Here is a 23,268-nt window from a genome sequence, read left to right on the forward strand (position 1 = left end):
GCATTGCTGAGTATAGTCATACCAGTGCAAAGCCAATGCACCAGAACATACACAAATTAAATTCCAAGCAAATAACATGATTGTAAACAATTCCTTAGAGCAAATAGTCAAACGTTAGTGTAAACAGAAAGGAACATGTGTCAAAATTGTAAATGCCTCTCAAGTCTGAAAGCCCAAAGACTGTACCTAAGCAATTTCTTGGACTATTCTTGTTCTTTTTCAGAAACGCTGTGTGATAGAAACATAAATGACACATTGCTTTAGGTAACAAATTATTGAAATCTCATTGGTGTTATGCTTGAAAACTTCTCAAGGAACTTTAGGATCCATTGGTTTGCTACTATCTACAATAAATGTTTGTGTTCTTTTTTGGCACTACTGTTCCTGAGAATAGAAAAACATCTGCAGGATCACCATTTTATTTTCTTCATCTACTAGTAAGCATCTGGAACACTGGTTCCTTTATTCTGAGCTAATCTTTCCCAGTTCTCTTTTTGTACTTGCTTTTCACTTAAACTGCTCGTCAAAAGAAAACATAAACTATAAGAAAGTTATAAAATGCATTTATATTACTTTAAAAGCCACCCTTCATGATAAAGAGAAACTTACATCATTCTCCTGCACATCAGTCACTGTATGATGAGGATCGGGATAGTACTTCAAAAACTGGGCTACATAGGTCATGACAGACTTTTCATCTGGCTTTTCAACATCCACATCTAGACAAGCATAGAACATGGAATATTAAAATTGTAGCTGAACGGTACAAAATGCTAATTGAATTCTAAACACTGTGAATTTGCACATCTGATTGAACCCATGTAAGTAGTTCAAACTTTTTTCAACTATGCATTAGGTACCTTCTGGATCAAGGAGCCTTGGAATTCCTAGTTCTGTTTCTGCAAGTGCGAAGGCTTCTTCCAGGTTTTCCCTATTTGACCTTCCCCTCACTTTCTCCATGTCCACTAAATCTGGGCGGACAGCATGAATAACAGAATGAAATGCAACACCACTCCTCCAACTTTGTCCAAAATCTTTGATTTCAATTCCAACTTGCCTAAAGAATACGACAGAAAAAAGAAGTTACCAACAACATCAGGACTAGATGAAATAGGGGAGGAAACATGATGCTCCACCCAGTGGTTACCCATCATTAAACCTAAACCATTCGTTTTTCCTGTAATGCTAATCAGGTCTACTACAGCTCCATCCATCCACTGCATAAATTCATTTTTGCCTATGAAGATCCAAGGGTTTTTTGTCATATACATGCTGTATTTGTCTGCAGTGGGCTTGGTAGTGGCAATAAGCCAATAGTATTTTGAAAAAATGAAGTTCAACAAGGTTCTCAAAGTTCTTGTATGACACACATGGAAACTGTGGATGTACGCACTTTCATTCACTATTCTCTCACTCCCTATAAATCTCACAGAATTAAAACTACTGCAATTCAATTAGGTACATCATCATACTAAAATAACCCCCCAAAACCCTCCAAAACCAAAAAATCCTCCCTCCCCCCCAAAAAAGCCCACAAAGAACCCCAATCAAACCAAACCTGTATTAACCTGCTATTTTTTTTAAATGAAAGCATGAACAGTGACATCACTGTTGTTTAGTGGGAAATGTAACACACAAATTTCTTTATGTTCATATCAAAAGCAGGAATGATACTATAATTTCATACACACACTTAGGCACTAAGGTATCTTGCCATTGGGAGGCTCACAGCAACAGTAACTCTGAGTGAAGGTTTCATTCAAAGCTCCCTGGGATCAGTGAAACGCTTTCACTGACTTTAAGGAGCTAGCCCTTGCAAATTACTATGTAAAGAAGGACTAGGTAAAGTGTACCATCCTTCCACTAGGCTTCTTTCAAGACATTTTATCTACTCTTCCCAACAAAGTTGGCAGTTTCATTTATGAATCTATTTGCATTTTGTTTCTTAACAACTGGAAATTGCAGCTGAAAGCAGAAAAATTGTGGGATAATCTTACCAAGTAAATTAGAAGATTCTCAAACTAACAAGAGATAGCAAGAAATAACTGAAAAATAACTTGGAATAAAAAGAATGACAATTCAGGGCAATTTTTGTAATATTATGTCCCTTGTATCAAAAAACTGCAGAAGGAGATACATAATTTTCACCACCTGCCTTTCAACAGCAAGTGTTAGAATTCAGTGCTTCTACAAGCTCTCACTGAGGAATGCTAAGTCAGCATCGGACTGGCAGTGTCACATCGAGTGTTTTGGCATCAGGACTAATACATTGTCATTCAGGCATCTCATTCCCCTTCAGTTCCTCATTCTGCCAGAGAAACTGACAGAATAGTTTCTTTAGTCAGAAACTATAAAATACGATTGCTTGTAAAATTAATGGAAATCATTACTTACTCTTTGATTGTTGTATGGTGGCAACATTTAGCAGCCTCAGTTGTCTAAAAGAATATGGTGAGGTGCTATATAAATATATATATAGGAAGGTACTATATAACTACAGAGCAAAAGGAGGATCCCTGACTGAGAGAACTTAGAATCTGAGTAAAAAGTTTGCACTTAAAATATAAAATAAGTTAATTTGTAAGTTACTTACTTTGCTGCTGTGTACTGTAACCATTTTAATAAAGCCTTCCTGGCACTTCCTTGGACCTTGGTTACCACCTTCCGTTTGCTTGGGGGACTTGCAGTTTCTGAACTGACAACACTTTCCACAGAAGAAGCGCTGCTAGACAATGACTGCAGCTGTGGGAGATTGCTGGTAAGCTCTTCAATCTGTAGGGAAAAAAATATTAATGGACTCTTTTTAGTTAATTCACACCAGTTTCTTTAATGATTGCCTAATACAACTGTCAAAACAAAGTTGGGCCGAAGCTATGATTAACATACTGTACATCAAAGGAGCTTCAAAACCGATAATGCATGTGCCCAGGTGATGGTCTTATATTCAGAAGTACAAGGCATCTAGCAATCACTGACTTGACACCCTACAGCTAGAACAAATATGCAAGTGTGTCATGTTATCTATTATGACAAATTACCATCAAAATAGGAGACAATGACTTACATTTAGCTTGAATTCAAATTATAAAACAATCCACTAATTTCCAAGGAAGCTCATTCAATTAAAGAATGGCAATGACCTCAGTGATCTCATCTGCATAGTTCATTACTTACTATTGTACTGTTTTGGCATAAACTGAATTGGGATTTTTCTTAGAGGCACCTTGTCAAGAAACAGTGAATGTACTGCAACTGCAGGCAAGTGCTTTCATAGTGCTTGTCGATGGTGTAGGACAGTTATGTCTTTCATCAAATGAAAATCATTAACTCTTTTAAGAACATTAACTTAACTAACAACTAACTAACTTAGTACTTTAAAAGAACAAAGCTATATCCAGAGGATATTGCAAGATTTTCTACGTTGTTTACTTAAAATCCAAAGTCAGATCACAGAATGAGTCTGCCACAATGAGAACCACGGCTCTGATGCATTTCTGCTTTCATTCATGTTAAAATGATGTATCTGCCTGTGACAACTAAAGAAAAGCTCAAAAAATGACCCAAATAAAACTGATTCAGAGAACTAGAGTTTCAATAAGTCTGAGAAGTATACTATTCTCTGTTCATCTGAAAGAGCCACAAATTAAAATGTTAATATCATTCTGACTAACTTTTATTCTGAGAAGATCTAAGCTATTAAGGCATCACAGTGGTTGGTGCTAAGGAGAACAGCATCCCTCAGACATGGAAGTTACATCACAAGGGAGCCAAAGCACTCCATAAAGAAGAGCAACAAAATTAGTTGGTTTTTTAAGTGTTGAGCAGTGACTCACTTTGTTAACCCATATGCACAGGATTTAGGAAGCCAGTTTTCCCTCCCACCTAGCTTCAACAGAATGCAAATGATTTCTCCTCTACAAACGCAACCCTCTCTCAATCTACATCATTTGCAGCTAAATTTTATCCTTGCAAATATCTGCATCACCCAGTGAAATCACCATTTTTACATGTATAGTTTGACAATAATTACTGTCTGACACCAAGTGCACTGGAATTAGACATACAGCACAGTCACCACTGAGGTTGCTAAAGATACTTGTAACAACAATCCACAATTCTATTCTTTTCCTCTTTTGCTCTGCTGTATTCTTTAGAGAAAGCAGAAGAATATGTTTCAGTGACGAAGGAACTCCATTCTAGGCAAAGACCAATCTACTCTAAAGACAAGTATCTGATTTTACTCAATGTGAAACACCCTGACCATCAACTGTTGCTTTTTTCAGGAGCAGATCCTCAGCCAATTATGAAGGGACTTAGCTATGGTGAAAGGCAGGAACTACACCAGTTCCTATGAAGTGATGATCTGAACCATTATTTGAGCATGCTACACTGAAGTATAAGAAACGTAGTACCTGAAAATATAAAATTATGGTCCACACCAAACCAAGCACAATAGAAGGCCTGCCATCAGCAATATCAGTTGAGTTTATGTTGACAAGCTTAATCTATATAGGAAAGAAAACATGTGTTATTACCACACAAAAGGAATAACAATTATGAAATGCCTTTCAAATAGTTTTTATATTTTAAATACATTTCTGCAATCAAAAAGTTTCTTCATTAAAAACCACAAGCATTGAATGATGCAATTTCACTTTTCAGACAAGCATACCTATAGGCAATGAAAGATTTTTAAGACCATTGCACACTATTACTTGTAGAAAACATATTTAATTTCAAGCGGAAAGAACAATAAAAATTAGATAGAAACATTTTACAAACCGGAGATCCTCTGTATATGGACTAGCATGAAAAGCAAAAGGAAAAATATGATATGGAAATAAATTTTAAATTATTAAGTATTACACAAATGCATTAATCTAATTTTATCATGTGAAGAAAGAGCATTTTTACCACATCTTCCAATACATTTAATCAGGAGAGCAAATTAAATACTCTGTAACAGATTTTAAATTATGCAGGGGTTTCTTGATATAGTTCTAATACATTTGGAATGAAAAAAGAAAAGTGAGTTTAAGAATCAAAATTTAAAAAAGAAAAGGAGGGGGAATGCATAAAAGAAAGAAAACAGAAAAAACAATGCCACTGTTCTCCAGCAGAGAACCTTTTATTGTAAAGCACATCGCAACCACCGATTAAGGATCCCTTGCAAGACAAACTAACTATAGCTCTTCTAAAAATAGAGTGGGAAAAAATTAGTTGTCCAAGGTCAAATTAAGTTTTTCAACAGAAACGGGAACAGATTCCATGACTCTTAACTCTCAAATGCTAATCTGTAGTCCAAATAAAATATCACCCTAAAATAAGCCCATAAGATAAAAGGCAGGAAAGAAGAGAATAAAGAATATAAGAGAAATTAACAGATAGATAACGGTCAAGGAAATACGAATAAAACAGATAGTATTGGAAAATTAGCAAATAGGTTAGTAGTTAATTCCTCAGCAAAACCAAGAGTCAGCCATCAATCATGATAAAAATATGAATGACTGCTAACGTGTTCATGCACTACAAGCTTGCTCATGGACAAAGGTTATGGAAAAAACTTGGAGAATATTCCAAGCAAAAGACAGAGAACGGCTTTAGGTGACCTCATTTGTCTCTCTAAAGCAGAGGAAAGACTGTAGTTCTCTGAACCAATAGCTGGAAACCACTAGACAATGCCAAGAGCAAACAAAAAAATTGTTGTCCAGAGCAGTAAAGTTTTTTTCAGAATTAAATCTCCACAGGTTGCTTAGGAAGAGGCAGAGGAGAAATCCCCACAGGTTTCCAATCCTCTCCACCAAGAAATCGGACAAAATTCTAGGAAAATTAGCACTACTTGTTTCTCTACCAGTCAGTAAGAAAACTCTTCTATTACCTACCTAAAGAAAAATATACCTCATTCTCTCAGCTGAACCAATTCCAACAAAAGCTCTTCTTTTTCTGGAAAGTGAGGGTTCTTAATATGTATTGCAGTTCAAAAGATTTACAGGGACTCAGCTAAAGCTTCTGATTAGGTTACTGTTCATAGAAGCATAGCCTATCTATTCTAGTTATTGTGTTACCTTTATCTTATATGCCATTAAAATTGACCCAAAATGAAAAACAAACTTTTCAGAATGACAAAAAAAACCAATTTGGTCCAGAATAATATCTGTTAATTGTGAGTTGCAGTTTGTAATATAACAGGAGTATTTGCAGAATGCTGTTTTGACAATGAAAATAGGAAGTTGATTAAATGTGTAAAAAGTTTAAAGTTTATTTATGAGGAAGCCCATGGAGGAAGGAGACCCTGCTGGCACTCCCCAAAGCTCTGTGCACAGCCACTCATATGCATTTGTTCACCTTTGAGTACAGTCCAGGGACTGCATTCAGTTTCTAAAGAGGCATTTGTTGTCTGAAAAGCATCCCCGCCTTCTCTGGGAGGAAAAGGGTGATAGACTGGCTGGATAGATAAATCCTTCAGACTGGATTCAACCTATGGACCACCTGCTATGGACTACACTGATATACCTGATGTCCTGTGTATTTCCAACTCCCTCTAGAAGAATATATGGCATATTACTACAATATATGTACCAAAGTAACTCAGACAAGTCCAGGTAAAAATACTCAGATATCAGAAGCAAAAACAGTGTTCCATTTCTGGCAAACTACCTTGATTTTTGGGAGGGTCAGTTTCCCAGCTGCAACACCGTGTTATTTCTGGGATCTAAGATGGGTCATTCAAAGTTTAGGTCACTAAACTTTGTGTCACCGAACATGTGGTGACATGTAAATAGGGAAGTATGGGCCTTTTGCTCTTTACCTCAGCGTCGCCTTAGGTTATACGGGTCTCAACACAAAACAGTTCTCTCTGTATCTAAGCTTCCTCTATCAGTCTGCATATGATATGGTTTGTATCAACAGGCTATACTTCCTGAAATAGTGAAACTGTGAGCTAAAGCTGAATTTTGGTTCAGGAATATTCTCGTCTTTGCTTTGGTTATACATCTTTCAATTTCAAAAAGTTCTCTTCTAGATTTCTTTCTATGGGTATCTGCCAAGATTGTTTCCCATGTAACATAAATGTAATTAGGTCAAGATGCCAGTGAATTAAAGAGAGGGAAAGACAGTGAAAACCCAACAACTGCCAGTGTACTGCATTGTGGAGCCATAAAATTCAACAGGTGTCATATCTGCATTGAGAAAAATTGAACTGAAATGCAGAAATTAGAGGAGCAAAATACCTATAATCTATTTAAAAAATCCAGATGCAAGTTGCTACAATACAGAGAGAAAAGTCAGGGGAAAATAGGCATAAGTAGATTGCTTTTATTTGATATTCATACCTAGATCACACTGAATTTTTAGGTTTTCTGTCTTTTGTTAAGTTTATAAAATATTTTGCTTCTTTTCCACAGCCACAGCACTGGCTGTACCAGAATAAATCCAGGACTTAGTCTGAAGACCTGCCAAGCTACTAGGGGGTCACACTGTCCTAAAGTTTCACATCTATAATTTCAGATTTTTGCATGTCAAACCTAGTGAAGTCCAGAAATCTATTCTTTTAATTATAAATGAATGTCTCTCCTGAAATAAAGTTCATTCTTTGCTGAGAACAAACAGCAAGAGGGAAGTAGAGAACATGAGGAGCTGAAGATCACTTAAAAAAAAAAAAAAAAAAGGAGACCATCCAAGATGATTCATTATTAATTAATTTAAAAAAAAAGATAAGTTTCATCCTATACATTGCTGGATCTTATAATTTTTACTCTACAACATATTTTAGGCACTGCAGAAACTGAAGGCTGCATACATAGCTCAAATTTTGGAGAAAAAAAACAGATGGGTGCATACAAATAATACCTTTAAGGAAACAAAGAAAAAAAAAGAAATCCAGGACTAAGTGTTACCATACCTACCCGTCTTCCTTCTAGAAACTTAAGAGCTGTGCCAATGTTGGCAACCCAGTGAATTCTCTTCAGCTGACGTCCCTGCTCACAAGGCTTAAAGATAATGAACAGATTAAACTCCAGTTAGTTTTATGCCAGTTTGAAAATGAAGTTCCAGGTTATCATCAATGCCTATGTATCTACCATAGTCTGATTTACATGTAAAAATGCCCCTTGGAACAGTCAAATTGTCGAACTGTATATCTGCATATACCAACAGGGAGGACTGACACATATAGGGGACATAAACATGATACTTCCATTATAAAAAAGTTACATATGTCTTAATAACCTCAGGATGCAAGCTGTTGCCTTCAGTCCATAAACATCATCAAATCAGAGAACTGTTTTTCTTGTGTAAAATAAGCTACTACTATTTTTATATGCATGTACGCACCTATGTATATATACATATGTGTATGTGAGAGAAGGTAACATTCCCTCAGTAAAATATTTTTGCCTGCAAAGTATAAGTCAAAGTGATCGTTATTTTAAAAAATTATTCTGCAGTAAAGACATTTTACCTATGAATTTTCATCCCATCTCTCTAATACCTTAATGGCAATTAAAACACCAGCTATCACAAATTCCCACTGAACAATGAATTTTGCTTCAGACAAGTAGGCTAAAAAAAGACAGAATATATCCTAGGCTTCTAATATGCTACAGTGGCATTAAATTCCCCACTGAATCTTATATTGTAATGCAAATATAAAATTACTATGATTTAAATTCCTGTTCATGATGTTACAAATGGGTTTAACATGGGCCTGCTATAGATTCTGAAATTACTCTTGCAGTTACTACAGGATATCATATGCTGGTATATACAACCTTTAAAGTCACCAGACACTGTTCCAGTTCGGGAATATCTCTCATCTTACCCTAATTAATATAGGCAGGATACAATCCAATGAATTTCATTGTAACGTGCCATCGTTAAAGTTCCTTTCCTATTTTACTACTTCTGATTTGCCACAAGAGGGAGGCTTTCTGTCTTAGACTAACAGAAACAGAAATGGGTATATTTCAACAGAACAGAAACCCTTGAAAGTACAGCTTTTTCCCACCTTAAAGTAAAATCGTTTTTGTAGTTTGATTTACTACCTAATCTGGGGTTTCACCTGCAATCAAAACAGAGGTGAAACATGAAAAAGAGGGCACTTGCAAATTGTCTGCATGTAAGGAAACTGGCAACACCTGGAGCAAGCTGGATGAGAGTCTATTGCACTACTCCTTCAGATGCTGTCATCTGATCTGCAAGCTGGTGTGGGGAAAGTCAGAGCCCTTGGCCTAAAATTCTTTTGTTTTTCTCCTATGGAGAAAACTATCCTGGCTCCCAAGAGATAGCCTATTTGCCATGTACACACTGTCCCCTCTGTACAAAACCCGGCTGTCAAAAAGTCATTGGCATCATTTAAGGTTCTTTACATTAGCAAAGCAGCTGTCAAGGCAAATGGATATAAGCCCCCAAGAAATGTGAGGGGTTAGTATTTTTTTTTTCTGAGAGAAAGCTGTAAATTTAAAAGGAAAAGACTGTCATTTTTTCACGATGTATAGAAATAGCTTGCAGTTTAGACCTTGACTGTAGTAACATCTGGATGAACTGTGAAGACTAATAAAAATATGCAATTTTTATGAACTACTATGACAAAATTAATAAAAAAATGCATACAATCAAGAATGCCTGTAATAATCTGTAATAATATTTTTGTAGCCAGGTAGCCCCTTCTGTGAAAAACTTGTTTCCCTATGTAGCAATACGGTTTTTTACATGATTCAAATACAGAAGCTTATTAGAAAATTATATCCTAGAGAAGATATGCAACTATCTTGTATATTTAGAAGGAAGGAAGCTCTTACCAACTTCTGCCCTGAAAGAACCTCCAAAAGGGCAATTAGCATTACCCCATCTTTGATGTCTTCAAACAGATCATTCACCAGCATGGGAGGATTGCGCTGGAAAGGGAGAAGACTTCAGATATTACAAAGGCTCACTAGTATTACATCCTAACTCTTTTCCCTTCAAACAGAAGGTCCCATTCTTTGTGTTTTATAATGTTTAACATCAATGTATCCTTAACCATTGCTTTGCCACCACATTGTTTAACTACCTCACATTTCTGGCACAGGACTGTAACACTAGATGCCTTCCGCCACTGATGATACAATGGAAAAAAACTCCTTCTCCCTGAAACAAGCAAAGAAACACACCAACAACTGCCTCTGAGTCTATAAAATAACACAAAACTTACAGATCTATTACAGTCACATTTCAATCTATCAGTATATTTTCCCTAGTGTTAAGTATGTCACAGAAATGTCACTCTCTCAGTCCAAGGAATACGAGGAGCTGTAAGAAGGAAAGATCCCTAGAGTAGTGTAGCTGGTTGAGCAGTGCTGCTACTTTCTCACAGCTGACAGTTGTTACACTGAGTTGCTCTATTTCCTCTCCTCCAGGCCTTGCAGGCTTCTGGTGCTGTTAGCACTGTGTCAGCTCCTACTCAAGACAAATTGCTCAGCATATGCCTTTACATTTGCAAGCACAAAAATGATGATACTGAAAAATATGTAAATAGATGATCTTTTAGAAATTTTAAATAACAAGGTCACATCATAAAGCTCTGTATTTTTAAATGCATCCCAGTTTGTGGAACTACCGTTCTCAGCTGGTCAGTACTTTAATGATCACAAAATGTCTCTTAGAAGTTTAAGTTTAAACTTGCTCCAGCTGACATATAGCTCTGCCCTCCACGAGCTTGTGAGCATTCATATATCTTTTAAGGATAATAATGATTACAATAATAATAATACCTGCTAATTCACTAATATGACAATGAGACTAAAAAATTCTTGAAACTACTTTAGATTTAATAATTCTTCAGCATAACTCAGAATATACTTCAGTGAACTATCAGACATTAAGTTTACAACTTCTCAGGTCCACGCTGATTTCAGATGCCTCAGTATTCGATTTTGGTTTTTTGCAAGTTTCTTCAAGAAAGCAAAATAGCAAAATAAAGTAATGATCTGTTACATACTGCATTGCACAAATTCTATTAAACACTCATTTATTGCAGCATATGCAATCCCAGTAGTGTGCAATGATACTTAGGAATGCCACAAAGAGGGAGGCACTTGGTACCAGTAAATTCATGTGATCTGTAGGAGGAATATGAATTGAGAATGAATCTTAAAGGTTATTGAACCTGGTTTTCACCATATTAAATATTTATTTAAGTAACTGTATTTAAAACTGATCATAAATGAGAACTGAGGAGGAAATGCTTTGCTTAAACTTCTTGGTGTTACAACTTGTCTAACTTGCTGTAGTCTTCAGGAAATACTCCGAATGACTTAAAGGACTGAGCATTGGTACATATAAAAAATATTTAACTGACAAGCCTCAAAAAAAGAGATTTGTAATAGACCTGAAATCTCTAGAAATTCCTCCTCTGACACAGTAATAAAAGTTTTGTAAAATCCAAACTTCACATTTTGAACCAACATATGTTTGCTAAGCTTTTATTCCAACTTTTTCTTGAATTTATTTTCTCATTTGCATCTTTGCTACAGGAATCTTTTCCTTACACCCTAATGAATAAACCCTACTATACAAATAGCAGTATCAACATCATAATGAATGCCAGTTCAAACATTGAAAACTATTTTTGCTACATTAGTTTTCAAATAATGATTCAAAAACTGCTGAAGAAATGTATGAAAACCTATCCACGTGCTCAAACAGGAACAAACTATGTAACTACTGAATTTGTCTCTGTAGGGAAATATATGTGAGAACAGCATGGAGAACATGAAATTTCCATTACTCTGTAATAGCTGGCTCACTTCACCACCACAATTTAATTCCTAAATCCATAAGCATATAGGTTTTCATACTCCTTGCTGTTAGTGACTATTATTATTACTGAAGTCAGAGGGACTTGGTCTCTAAGTTTTACGTGATTAATTTCATCACACAAATAAATTTAGCATTCACTGTTTAACATTAGAGGTTACATGCAAAACTAGTTGAAAAAACACAGTAACTGTTGAAGCAGAAAAACTACCAGTCAAATTTTACTCATCACGCAGCCAAGATGGACATTAGCTTATTTTCTTTTCTGTGTCAGTGACTCAGATACTGGGAGCTTCTGTTTTCACGTTTAAAAAGGGCAACAAGGATTAGCATCACTCAATTTATGAAAACTGATGAGGTTCTTGCAAGACCAAGTTACATTGTAAGAACAAACTAACACAATTGATAGCACTATGCGTGAGAGCCGTAAGTCTTGATATACTCGTTTCTTTTTCCCTCCTTTCTTTTCTATAAAAGATATAATTTTGCAATTTTAAATGCCTTAATGTAAGTTTTAACTCTCAGGTTTAATTCAGTATTATATAAATATTGCCTAAGTATAATCAAAAATGTCCACCCATTCTTATTTTTATTTTTATTTTATATCCATCCTCTGCTTTTGTTTACATGTGCATCCTCTCAATGAACACACACAAAATTAATAGTAATTTCTTTCAGTAAGTATTGCTGTTCACTCTATTTAGTGACTTTACAACAATACTTTGGTGAGTACAAATACTTAAGTTATCCCTACACCTGGGAACAAAAATGTTATTTAATTGGGTTAAACCAGTTTACAGTCTGTGTTCCAAAGCTTTGAAAATACTGTTCCCCCAAGCTTTCACCAAAGATGAAAAAGACAATAAAAGGTACATGCTTCTGCTGTTTCAGAAAGTGACATGTTTTTCATCTTCTTTACTCATCTAATCCTCTACCTAAAAAATTGGCATAGGAAATGAAACAAAAAATATTTAAGTAACTGCTGTTTTGAATGCATGTCACGTCTCCTTTTGAAATATTTGGTGTGAATTTGTTTTGTTTTTTAAACTCAGACTTTGAAAAGATGCTTTAAAATATAATCAGAAGCATACTCAAATTACATCTATGCTTTGAAGGTTGAGACTAGAGGAGGGAGGACAGTTCTACAACTGTAGAGAAATATGAATAAATAATATGCAATTAGAAAACTTCTTGTCCTGTTACACATGCATATCTCATTTATCACTAGTAGAACTGCATAGATGCACAAAAATTAAAGAGGATGGCCAGAAGATAGAACACATCCATTTCATAGATTGTGTCCCAATTTCTGCAAGTGGCTGGCAGAGAAGAAAGATGATTTCTAATTGATGACTCTCACCAGACTAGTACTCAGAATCACAGAACAGATACAGTTGGTATTAGGGAGACAGACAGCAGAGGGACAGATGCAGCCTAGTGCTAACAGCTCACCCCAAATGAACCTGCATTATGCTACCTGCTAGTTATCATACTTGCAGCTCTTTCCTCTGTGTTCATCCCCTATGGGTGAGGGCACAGCTTGCACTAAGGTTGTTTTACTTCCATCTTTCTTTAGGCTGTCCTGTAACTAGCTTATGCCAAGTCCTTTACCTGTATTCTGATTGTGTAAAAAATATACCTTCGAAATAGGAATTTAAAAAAGGTAGCATTCTATGGTAAGAGCAAAAGAGAAATAAAAATTCATACCTTCCTCCTATTGCCTTTCATAAAGTTCAATTCATAGAATCATAAAACCACATAGGTTGGAAAATAGCTTTAAAATTAAGTCCAGCCATTAACATAACACTGCCATGTCCACCACTGAACCAACCCCCCAAGGGCCACATCTACATGTCTTTTAAATAACTCCAGGGATGGTGGCTCAACCACTTCCATAGGCAGCCAGTTCCAGTGCTTGACAACCCTTTTGGTGAAGAAATTTCACTGGTAGTCTCATTGCATTTTTGCTCATTCTTATTTATTTGTATACATATTCTCAAACCCATTCTTAACTTTATAGTTAAAAAGCTCCAAAAAATTAGTTTTAATCTACTTGATATACTTAGTTATTGAATTAGCTTCTGTTTCAATTAGAGCATGACTTTTTAGAACAAAAACATACATTAAGATTTTAAAGATAAGCAGAGAAGAATCTTTTACTCATGGCAAACCCTGAAAAAGAATCACACCCTGCTTTATATTCCCAAGCTATTAATTGTTGTTGGTTCTACCTAACACAATCAAAACAGTTCTGCATTTCCATTTCTTTCAAATCATTACTCTTCACAATGTCAAAAACCTTTTAAACCTTTTAAATCCTTTCTCCTTTTTAAATCCTCCTTTGCTCTACTCAACCAACACAGTATAAGGACGACAACTCTACCTTAGTAGAGTTTCCTTTCCTTTGCTGTCTCTAAATCTATCTTTCAAATTGTTACAGTAAACCCCATCAATCTTTTGTTAGAAAACATTGATTTCTCCTGGTTTTGAGGTTTCATGGAGTACTTTTTTTCAAAAATATTCAAATTCATTCATGATGGAACATTTCTCCAGATAGCATGGTGATGAGTTACAGACACTTTAACTACAGTTTTTAGTTTTTTCTTATTTCCTCCTATTACTTTTTCCATTAATAATTTTACTAGATTGTCAAAAATGGCAATGAAAGATACCCAAAGTTTTCTAAGAGTAGCCAAGAAATAGAGAGCCAATTTGAAATGAAATTACTATTAATTTTAAATGTATATACTGAGTCAAATTCAGCACACTTACTGTGGATTGATGGCGAAAAACAAAGACAAAATTCAAATCACCTTTCCCCAGGCTCAACTGCACTCCTTCACTTCCAGCTCCTCTACTCGACAGTAGTGCAGGATGTTTCTCTGCTGTAAGTGTGAGGCCAGCACTTCACAGTGTTCCTCGCTAGACACCATACACAGAGATGCTCCACATTTTATTGGGTCAAAGATGAAAGCAGGATGCAGTCAATACTGCCTAAAAGTGGGTCTCCTTCCAGGATTTTTCCTTATCACATTTCAAATGCTTCCAGAAAATGGAGATGTTACAGATTTCCAGTTTCTTTTGAAACAATCAAAACCAAAAGAACATTTTACAAAAATTGAATAGCCTAAATATTGAATTTTTGGGTTACAAGACAGAATATGAGTGCAGGGGAAGTCCTGGTCACTTCACAGACCCACCAGTACTTCCTGCAGCTGTGATTGACTCAGAAAACATATTTCTACACTTTCAAAAAACATGACTTACAAAGATTTAAAAGCTTAAGCTTTAAAAACTTAAAAATTTTGATGCCATGGGTCACTTATCTTCTGTTGAGTCTAATCTCTATACACAGTGCTTCTCCTATGGCAGAATAACAACAGAAATGGGAAGCAAAACCAGCTAATCTATACATCTGATTTAGCCAGTGAGGCAAACTTGCTGACAGCCATTGATAAAAGTATCACAGAAACAACTTTCCCGTTAAAGTGTGAATTAACACAAACCAGTTACTACAGGTAACTAAAAGGTATCTCAGGTAGCTAAAAGTCAGGGCTGTGGCTGGGTAACTGCCTGGTTTGAAAGTATTTGATTATCCTTTACAGTATCAGACTTATTAAACAAGTATACACCTAGATCACACAAATTAAAAGGTTTACATGAGCCCTCATGGCCCAAAGGGACTAGTACAGAAGGCAGCATTCACAAATTTCAATCCAGAGCTACCACCACAACTTTTTCTCTTCCCAAGGATTAGTGTGTATACGGTAGATGTGTTGGATGGGGGAGATCCTTCAGGCCTGGCTTCAGTCCATACCTGGAAGGTGTATGCCCTTCCACCCCTCCCCCCACTATGTGGCCCTGAGACCCCACAATGAAGCACTCACCAGACCACCAGGGGAGAGACGGACGAAAGAGGAAGTTTATTGTGGGATGGGGGCTTATATAGCCCTTGGGAGGGTCAAAGGGGACCAATCACAGGTGAGAGGGTCTTACAATCAGGTAAGGAGTTTACAGCCAAATAAGGAAAGGGTTGACAAAGGACCAATGGGAGCACCTTGGGATATCTTCCCAGGACACTCCTGCCTGAGAGATAAGGGGTTCCAGAGAAGGTATCGGGGAAAAGCAGTGACTCTGCAAAGAGCCATCTTAACATGAGTTTAAACAACATTAAAAACTTCTGATTCACCAGTCCATCTTTGGCAGGACTTTTTCCATACATCCATTGCTACATGTGTAGACTAGCAAATTATCATGACATGTACACACACACACATATACCTAAGAATATGATATTGATAGCCTACCTAATACACCTAATTGTCCATAATCATCAGATTATTATTGACACAACACAATTTAAAAATAGATGAACACGAAATACGAGTTATTTTTCTCCTCTGACATGCATTCACAGCCCACTTAGCTAACATTTAGCAAACACTGAATGTCTTTCCATCTCAGCTGAAATAAACAGAACATACGTAGAGTGCTTGAGTTCTCTCCTGCATGGGGAGCTTTTCCAAATTATTTCAAAGACAATGGGGGGACAGATCTCATTCCCAGTGAGGTTCCACTGTCAAAAAGTCCTGAAAATAACCTTGTTCTTGCAGTTGAATTTTACAATGCCAGTGCACTTCATTTCACAATAAATTCTTCAACGACATTCTTTAGCAATGTAAATAAATGCTGTTGCTCTACCATACTGTCTCATTAGATCAAACCACATGCCATAGCATTATATGGGCTTCCTGCTTTGCTCTGTTCATTTTTGAGGGCATTATTAGTCAATTTCTTATGCAGAAGCTAAGCAGTGCTGTTGTGGCTATTCCTTACTCAAGCCCTTAGTGCAGTTCATTAATCTTCATGTTTCAAAAATATGCATTTAAAAACCACCTCTGGAGTTTAAAATTTTAATTACTGGACTAATTGATAACTATGCTTAGGTCTGGGCTGTGTGAAAACTCCAGGAATCGCCAAATTAAATCTCACTGCTTATGTTTTCATACAAAGTTGGTACGAGTTGTAGCTTAATACTTTTAAAGTTGTGTGTAAGCCACTGTGTTTATTCCTCTAAAACCAAAAAAGGAGTTTTAGGTTGTGTTAATAAGTAGCAACAATAGTTGCATCAGGTAAATAATTTAGTACTGAATTCACGGAGCACTATTTATGTCTTTAACCAGTTCAGAATGCCTTTATCAAACTACACAAGAAATTACTGAAGTTTCATTCAACTATATTGTATGCAATAAGGCTAATACTTCTATTCCAGAGAAAGCAATTTCAAATATTACCTCCAGCCAAAATAGCAACTACTGTGCTACCCTTTAGTTTTGGCCAAAGGAGGTGGGTGGTTGCCTCTGGAAATCACTCGCATTTCTGCAGCTGACAACTATCATGCTGAGATTAATCCTCAATCTTGTACAGATGATGGGGGTTCCTTTTTAAGTTTATGAAATACTGCTCAGACAAATCTGACATATTCTATACTACAGAGCAAGTATAGGCACAGATAAAAAGGTTTGATTTTTAAAAAAAATAAATTTCAAAGCCATGCATTACCTTAGCCAGATGAGTATTGATCCATTTCGTGAAAGTCCTTTTCTGGACTGACTCTTGTTCATCTGAAAATAAAAGGAAATCAGTTTGATTAGACATCACTGGATACTTTCAGATTTACTGAAGCATAATATTCCCACTATATATTCTTGAGACAGTCAATTTTGCCTGTAACAAATACTTCATATTATTACAATAATGCTCTTATACTTGATTATTTGAAGAGTTTCATGTCAAAGTTCAAGTCTTAAAAAGCCAATGATCAGTTAGACATGATTTCAAATTTGAATGCCAAAACAAATTTGATTTCTGAGTCCATTCTATACTTACCCAAGGTGTGAACACCTAGAACTTCCCTGTACTTTTTAACTAGAATCCATGTCTCTGACAGTCAAGTTGCTTTTATGCTGAAAGTCAGCTAGAGCCTTAGAAAAAAATACTCTTAGCATGTATATCTGAAAATGTTTAGAATTTGAATTAAATATTTTAAATTGCATTATCAAACTTATTTGTCCTCCGGGAGATCCTGCCAGGAAGGAGCCATTAGCTAATTCGGGCAGTTTCTATATGCTACTTACTACCTCCCTTACTCCTTTCTTGAAGCCATTGCCTGATTTATAGCGAATTTCACTGATTGTCAGATAGCCCTTGAGGGACAGCTGCCAGATGCATAAACAAAAATAGTTCCTGAATGAGCTCCTCCAACTTCAGCAGCAAGGGTCATGGCTGGGGAGGGAAGAGAATCACAGCACTATAACCCATCCACAAAGTCCTGTCCCTTCTTTGTGGGTAATCAGTTTTGACACATGGAATAATTTCACAACAGAGGCACTCAAGTATTTATATGGATTTTTTTTTTCCAAAATAGAAGGGAGTATCTATTTCATGGAAAAACAAATCACTGAATGAGCACCTTCTTTCCCAACAGAAAATCCAAATAAATAGAGTTGCTGCTAAATATTCACTTTTTATAACAACACGTGCTTATCCCAAAACCAACAGATGCAATATCTAATTTTAGTTACTGCATTTGCTAGTGACTCGTGCAGTACTGCATAGCATTTTCCAGATTCACACTCATGCAATGCTGCTTCACAATGAGGTTACATAAAGACACAATTCACCAAACAAAATTCTTAGGCCAAAATGTTATCTTCAGTGGAATAATGATGGCTGCCTGACCATATATGAGCCCCCTAAAAAGTGTCTGTGCATTACAACTCAAGGATATTTTCTTTACATATAAATGCTATCTTACATATAAGAAATATCAGAGGAAAAAAAGATACATACACTCTCCAGCATCTATTGCCAGATTAGCACACTTCATGCCTAATAAAATGAGTTTGCATTCTTTATTTTCCTTCAATAACATTGGGCAAGCTGTCTTATATAATTTTTAAACATTCATTACATTCTTAGGATCTACTTGTTGCACTCACAGGCAATTTATGAAAAATATCACACAAAATACTGCATCGTGCTTCATTCAACACTGATTGTTTTTGGCAGGGGAGTGTCTTGACTTTGTATGTGACAATTGTTTCTACATTGTGGCAAACAGACTTCTCGCTGTATGGTTTCTAACCATGAAGATGCTTTCCTTATGATATAAAGTAAATGTCAGCTGTGCTCTGCATTTACATATATAGGTAGCCACATTAAATTCCATGGAAGTACTTGCACACTTCTACTGGGTTGTGTGTGAGGAGGTGTAGGGATAGAGATCAAGTATACACAGAATCAGTCCAGCTCTGCCTTCATTCACACATCCCCAGCAACCCTGATACGATGATGGCATGCCAAAATAAATATACTGGGCCTTTAGAAGTCAAACTTCTCATCAAAGAAATGAGTGAAAATGATACCCCAATTTGTAGTTCCAGTGCATCTTGGTGATTTACAAAACACCCTTCTGACAACAACTGGAAATCAGAGAACCAGCTTCCAGCCTCTGAAGAGACAGACCAGCAGAAGACATACCTCATTTCAGTCATATCAACAAACAGCAGAAATAGCCTTTCAAAATAATCTGTTTCAAGGCAATTTATGTGAGCAATATATTCTTTATGAGCCCAACTGCTACTACTAACAATGAAGTTTCCTTGTTTTTAGCACCTTTTTTTTATAGGCTTAAAAAGGAACAGATTTTACCACTGTAAAAATCTATGTCTGAACATAACACAAGTCGTGCATTGATTTAAAAATTCCATTGTAAATACACTTTTTACAAATTTACCTGGAAACAAGTATGTTCTTTTCATTGACCTGATGTAAATTCTCTGCAGAAATACTGTTTATCTATACCCACAAGACATGTGTCATACAATTTCTTACGCTCCCCCCACTTGCAAGGACTGTCAGCTCCGTATTCGCACCACTTACCCTGCAGGTACTGAAGGAACTCAGGAAGCACGTTTAACGATGTAACATTTCTGCCAACAGCACCTTTATAGTGAAACATAAGCACTGCTGCTGCTGCTGCTGCTGTGGCTGCTAACCCTGTGTCATGTGCGTTTCTTTAGAATATAGCCAGAAGTAATTTTTCAAGAATGATCCAGTTTCTTTCCTTCACTGGCAATGCAGGCCTCTTACACAAATCCCTCCACTGTCTCTTATCAGGAATTCACATGAAGCCAAACCTTAAAAACATCTTTATATATTCTTGCAGAAATGCAACAGCCAGACAAGGCTAGCTGTATTAGAAGTAGCAGTTCTGCTGGTCTCACTGCCATCATCCTTCTCCACTGTTTTTCTGTGGAAAGATTATATTATCTGAGCACCAGCCAATCCACTAGCAGAAATCTCTGATGTCAAGAGCTTGAATAATTCATCCAGTGACTGGGACAATGCGACTACACTGCTGATATCCTAAAGCAGAAAGGCTTTAAAAACTGATGCAGCCTTCTCACCAGTGCTGTTGTAACAATATAATGCTCAGTAAGCATAAAAGTAGCTGAATGGCATAACCCTTCTCTAGGTTGTCATATATATAAAGGAAAACAGGTTTTAAAAACAACCACTTAGGTTCATCACTGCATACTCTATTGAGACACAGATGTCCTTTGGCTTTGCAACTGAAAGAGTAAAGTGGAAGAAATAGCAAGCAATGAATCTCAACAGGTATGTAGGCCACTCACCTTTTAATAATATATTTGAACTCTTTCACAAGAGGGATGAAATATATGTAAGGATGCACAGATTTTCTGGAGTGCACCTAGATCAGCCTGAAACACACTCAAATTTCTGATAATATGCAGTACTTTCAATTTCATTAAATCAGAGCACCAGAACATTTAACAGATTTTTTTTTCCTCTGGTAAAATGAAGGTAGATATGAAACACTATGTGCGGAGATTCATGTGTTATGTACAGAGTAGTACACACTACTGAAATGAGAATAAAAAAGGCCCACTTCTATTACGCCATTACTGTAAATTTACTGTTATACAAGTCAAATTCAAATTTCAGTTTCTGTAAAACATGATGACTCCGAAAATATCATTCTGCATGTGAAAGAAATGTTGCAAGAAAGTTTCATATTATTTAACCAAATGTTTCTCTTTAATTGGCTGGAAATATCTTCATATTATTACAAATGTTTTCTCTACTAAAGCATCAGCAACAGACTGCACTTTTAACTGATTATGAAAAAAACCCACAAATATTTACTATAAAACATTTAGAACAAATTATTTTGATCAATGAACAAAACTAGCCATGTATCCTCAGACATTTATGGATATGTTGATGGAATATTCAGCATGCATACATTTTAAAATGTCTAGTATCATGTTGATAGGTGTGTACTGTGCAGCAGCATGTGGCACATCAAGCACCTCTTGCCTTAGGTGCTTTGGGATAGGATGGTGGGAAGGCAGCTGCTGTGCAGGATGGTAAACACAGAGTTCTGCTGCAAGATAACACAAGGAGGAGGCTCATACACAGAGTGAGAGTCACGATGGAGTTCGGTTCACACAAGTCTAATAAAAGCATCTTGATTGATTCTCAGTGACCAAATATTGTGGAGATTGTTTTTGTTTTTTGCTTTAGTGAGATTCAGTTGAAGTTCCTCACAGTTCCTCATTTTCAGGATCCTTTTTTTTTGTTTTCTTTGGCTTTGAGAGGTCTGCCTTAAAAACACCAGAGCTTTTTGTTTCATTTTGTCTTCCAGGTTTTTGACGCCTTTAGGAATACACTAAACCAACCTGGAAGTGCAGAAAAGTGTGCCAAAACAGATACACCAGCATATACCATTGCTCAATCTAGAGGTAACCCCAGTACAGTCATTTGGGAGCCAAAGATTTTGTGTCATTTGGAGGAGTGAAAATAGAGAAAACCCACACTAATACATTTATTGCAAGCACATACTGGTGGAATAGTTACAGGAAATTGAAGTGTGGAGAAGCAGGCTCACAGCTGCAGAAGCGCTGCCTGCTGTGTCACGTGCTGCTGGACAGCAATTGGCACGCTGCTGAGGACTTTCTGCTTTTACTGTCTGAAATGTATTTACAAAATATGCATTTTGATTTTACACATTTCTTATCAGTTTCCTTTACTCCTAGGAGAGAGAAGGTGTCTGTCCACCCACTAGTTAAAAAGATATAAAGAATGATTGAACTTATCACCCAAAGAAAGTTGCATTTAAAAAATATCTGGTTAGAATGAAGAAGAAACTGAATAAATCAATGTGTCTTCTTTTGTTCTCCATCAATTTATTGTAAGCAGAATCAGCAATCAGTCTCTCTGGAAGCATTTGCTGTGGACTGTGCAAGCAGTTTAAATTATTGAAATCTGGAAAACCAAAAATCTAGCCAGCACCAGAGCGTGTGCTTTAATTTAGGCTGCTGGATCCACCTCACAGCAGCAGTTAGACTGTCACAAGATATGTTTATCCTGTGGGACTTGGTAGACTTCCAGTCCTTAAATCCAAGGTAATGTCCTGTTGTGCCCATATTCTCATGTGCACATGTCAAATGTTCCTGCTTCATCCAGACACACACTATCCCCCACTTTCCTGTGCTCTGGTTTTCACAGAAAGGAACAGAGCATGAACAGAGCACAGTGATCTTGATCCTTAGAAGCCAGGACATGGTCAGGACACAACCGTGCTGTCCATAACTGCACTTTGATCAGAAGGCTTCCCTTAGTGTTTAAATAAATGAGAACAATATTTCTACAGTGGGTTGGAAGACATACCTAAAATGTAATTTTTTTGACTTTGTGTCTCTTTCCTGTGCCCAATCCTTGCAGCATGCTTGCTCCTATTTTTCTGTTTTGAATGACTAAAAAAATCAAACTGAAATTAAATTGTTATGCACTGTATTTTGCCTCAACGGGCTGCATTTTGTTCTTCTCCACATGTATAAGCAGAATGTATTCAGAACTAATCAATGAACGTATATGCATTTTATGTTTACTGTGTATCTGCTTGTGCCACCGCACTATTATTCTCATCATCTCCACTAACTGCTGTCTTGATCTCCATGCAATGTAAATGTATTACTCATCTATTACTCACTTTCATAGTATCTGCACTCAACTAAATATAGTCAGAAATGAAAACAACACCTGCTAGAAAACCATTACAGGCTTCATTTTTAAAAGCAGCACCCTGAAGAAGATATTAACTAAAATCAGGATATTCAACATTTGAGTTGATCATGTGCAATGGCTTCAGCGCCACCTGAAAGATTCAGGATTTGCTGCTCTACAGGTGTCTGTTAATTCACCAGTTTGGCATGGGTGACAGTGAACTTAAATGTTCACACACATATCTTTTCCTGCACCAATACCTCAGGTGAAAACTACCTGATGTAATTGATCAGACTCAACTTCGCCATTTTCCTTATAATTACTTATTTTCCTGGCTGCGCGCACGGAGCTCCGCGCCTGGCCGGTGGCCCTGAACACGCC

The 23,268-nt window shown here is 36.6% G+C and overlaps 1 protein-coding gene across 16 annotated transcripts in view; it reads right to left on the reverse strand.

Moving 5' to 3' along the window:
* SYNE1 (spectrin repeat containing nuclear envelope protein 1) overlaps positions 1-23,268 on the reverse strand; it is a 309,124-nt gene that overhangs the window by 233,253 nt on the left and 52,603 nt on the right. For 12 of the 16 annotated variants that reach the window (XM_027688437.1, XM_027688413.1, XM_027688392.1 and 9 more), the window contains exons 3-10: positions 17,356-17,417; positions 9,798-9,893; positions 7,905-7,988; positions 4,783-4,803; positions 4,413-4,505; positions 2,594-2,772; positions 861-1,057; positions 610-719 (exon numbers count right to left, since the gene is read on the reverse strand). In XM_027688437.1, the coding sequence (XP_027544238.1) occupies positions 610-719; positions 861-1,057; positions 2,594-2,772; positions 4,413-4,505; positions 4,783-4,803; positions 7,905-7,988; positions 9,798-9,893; positions 17,356-17,417 (842 nt within the window). The remainder of the gene's footprint in view (positions 1-609; positions 720-860; positions 1,058-2,593; positions 2,773-4,412; positions 4,506-4,782; positions 4,804-7,904; positions 7,989-9,797; positions 9,894-17,355; positions 17,418-23,268) is intronic. The other 4 variants (XM_027688509.1, XM_027688518.1, XM_027688501.1 and 1 more) reach the window with 1 other exon arrangement.

The sequence above is a fragment of the Neopelma chrysocephalum genome, unplaced genomic scaffold (assembly GCF_003984885.1).
Source record: "Neopelma chrysocephalum unplaced genomic scaffold, ASM398488v2 Primary Assembly neopelma1_23, whole genome shotgun sequence".
NCBI lineage: Eukaryota > Metazoa > Chordata > Aves > Passeriformes > Pipridae > Neopelma > Neopelma chrysocephalum.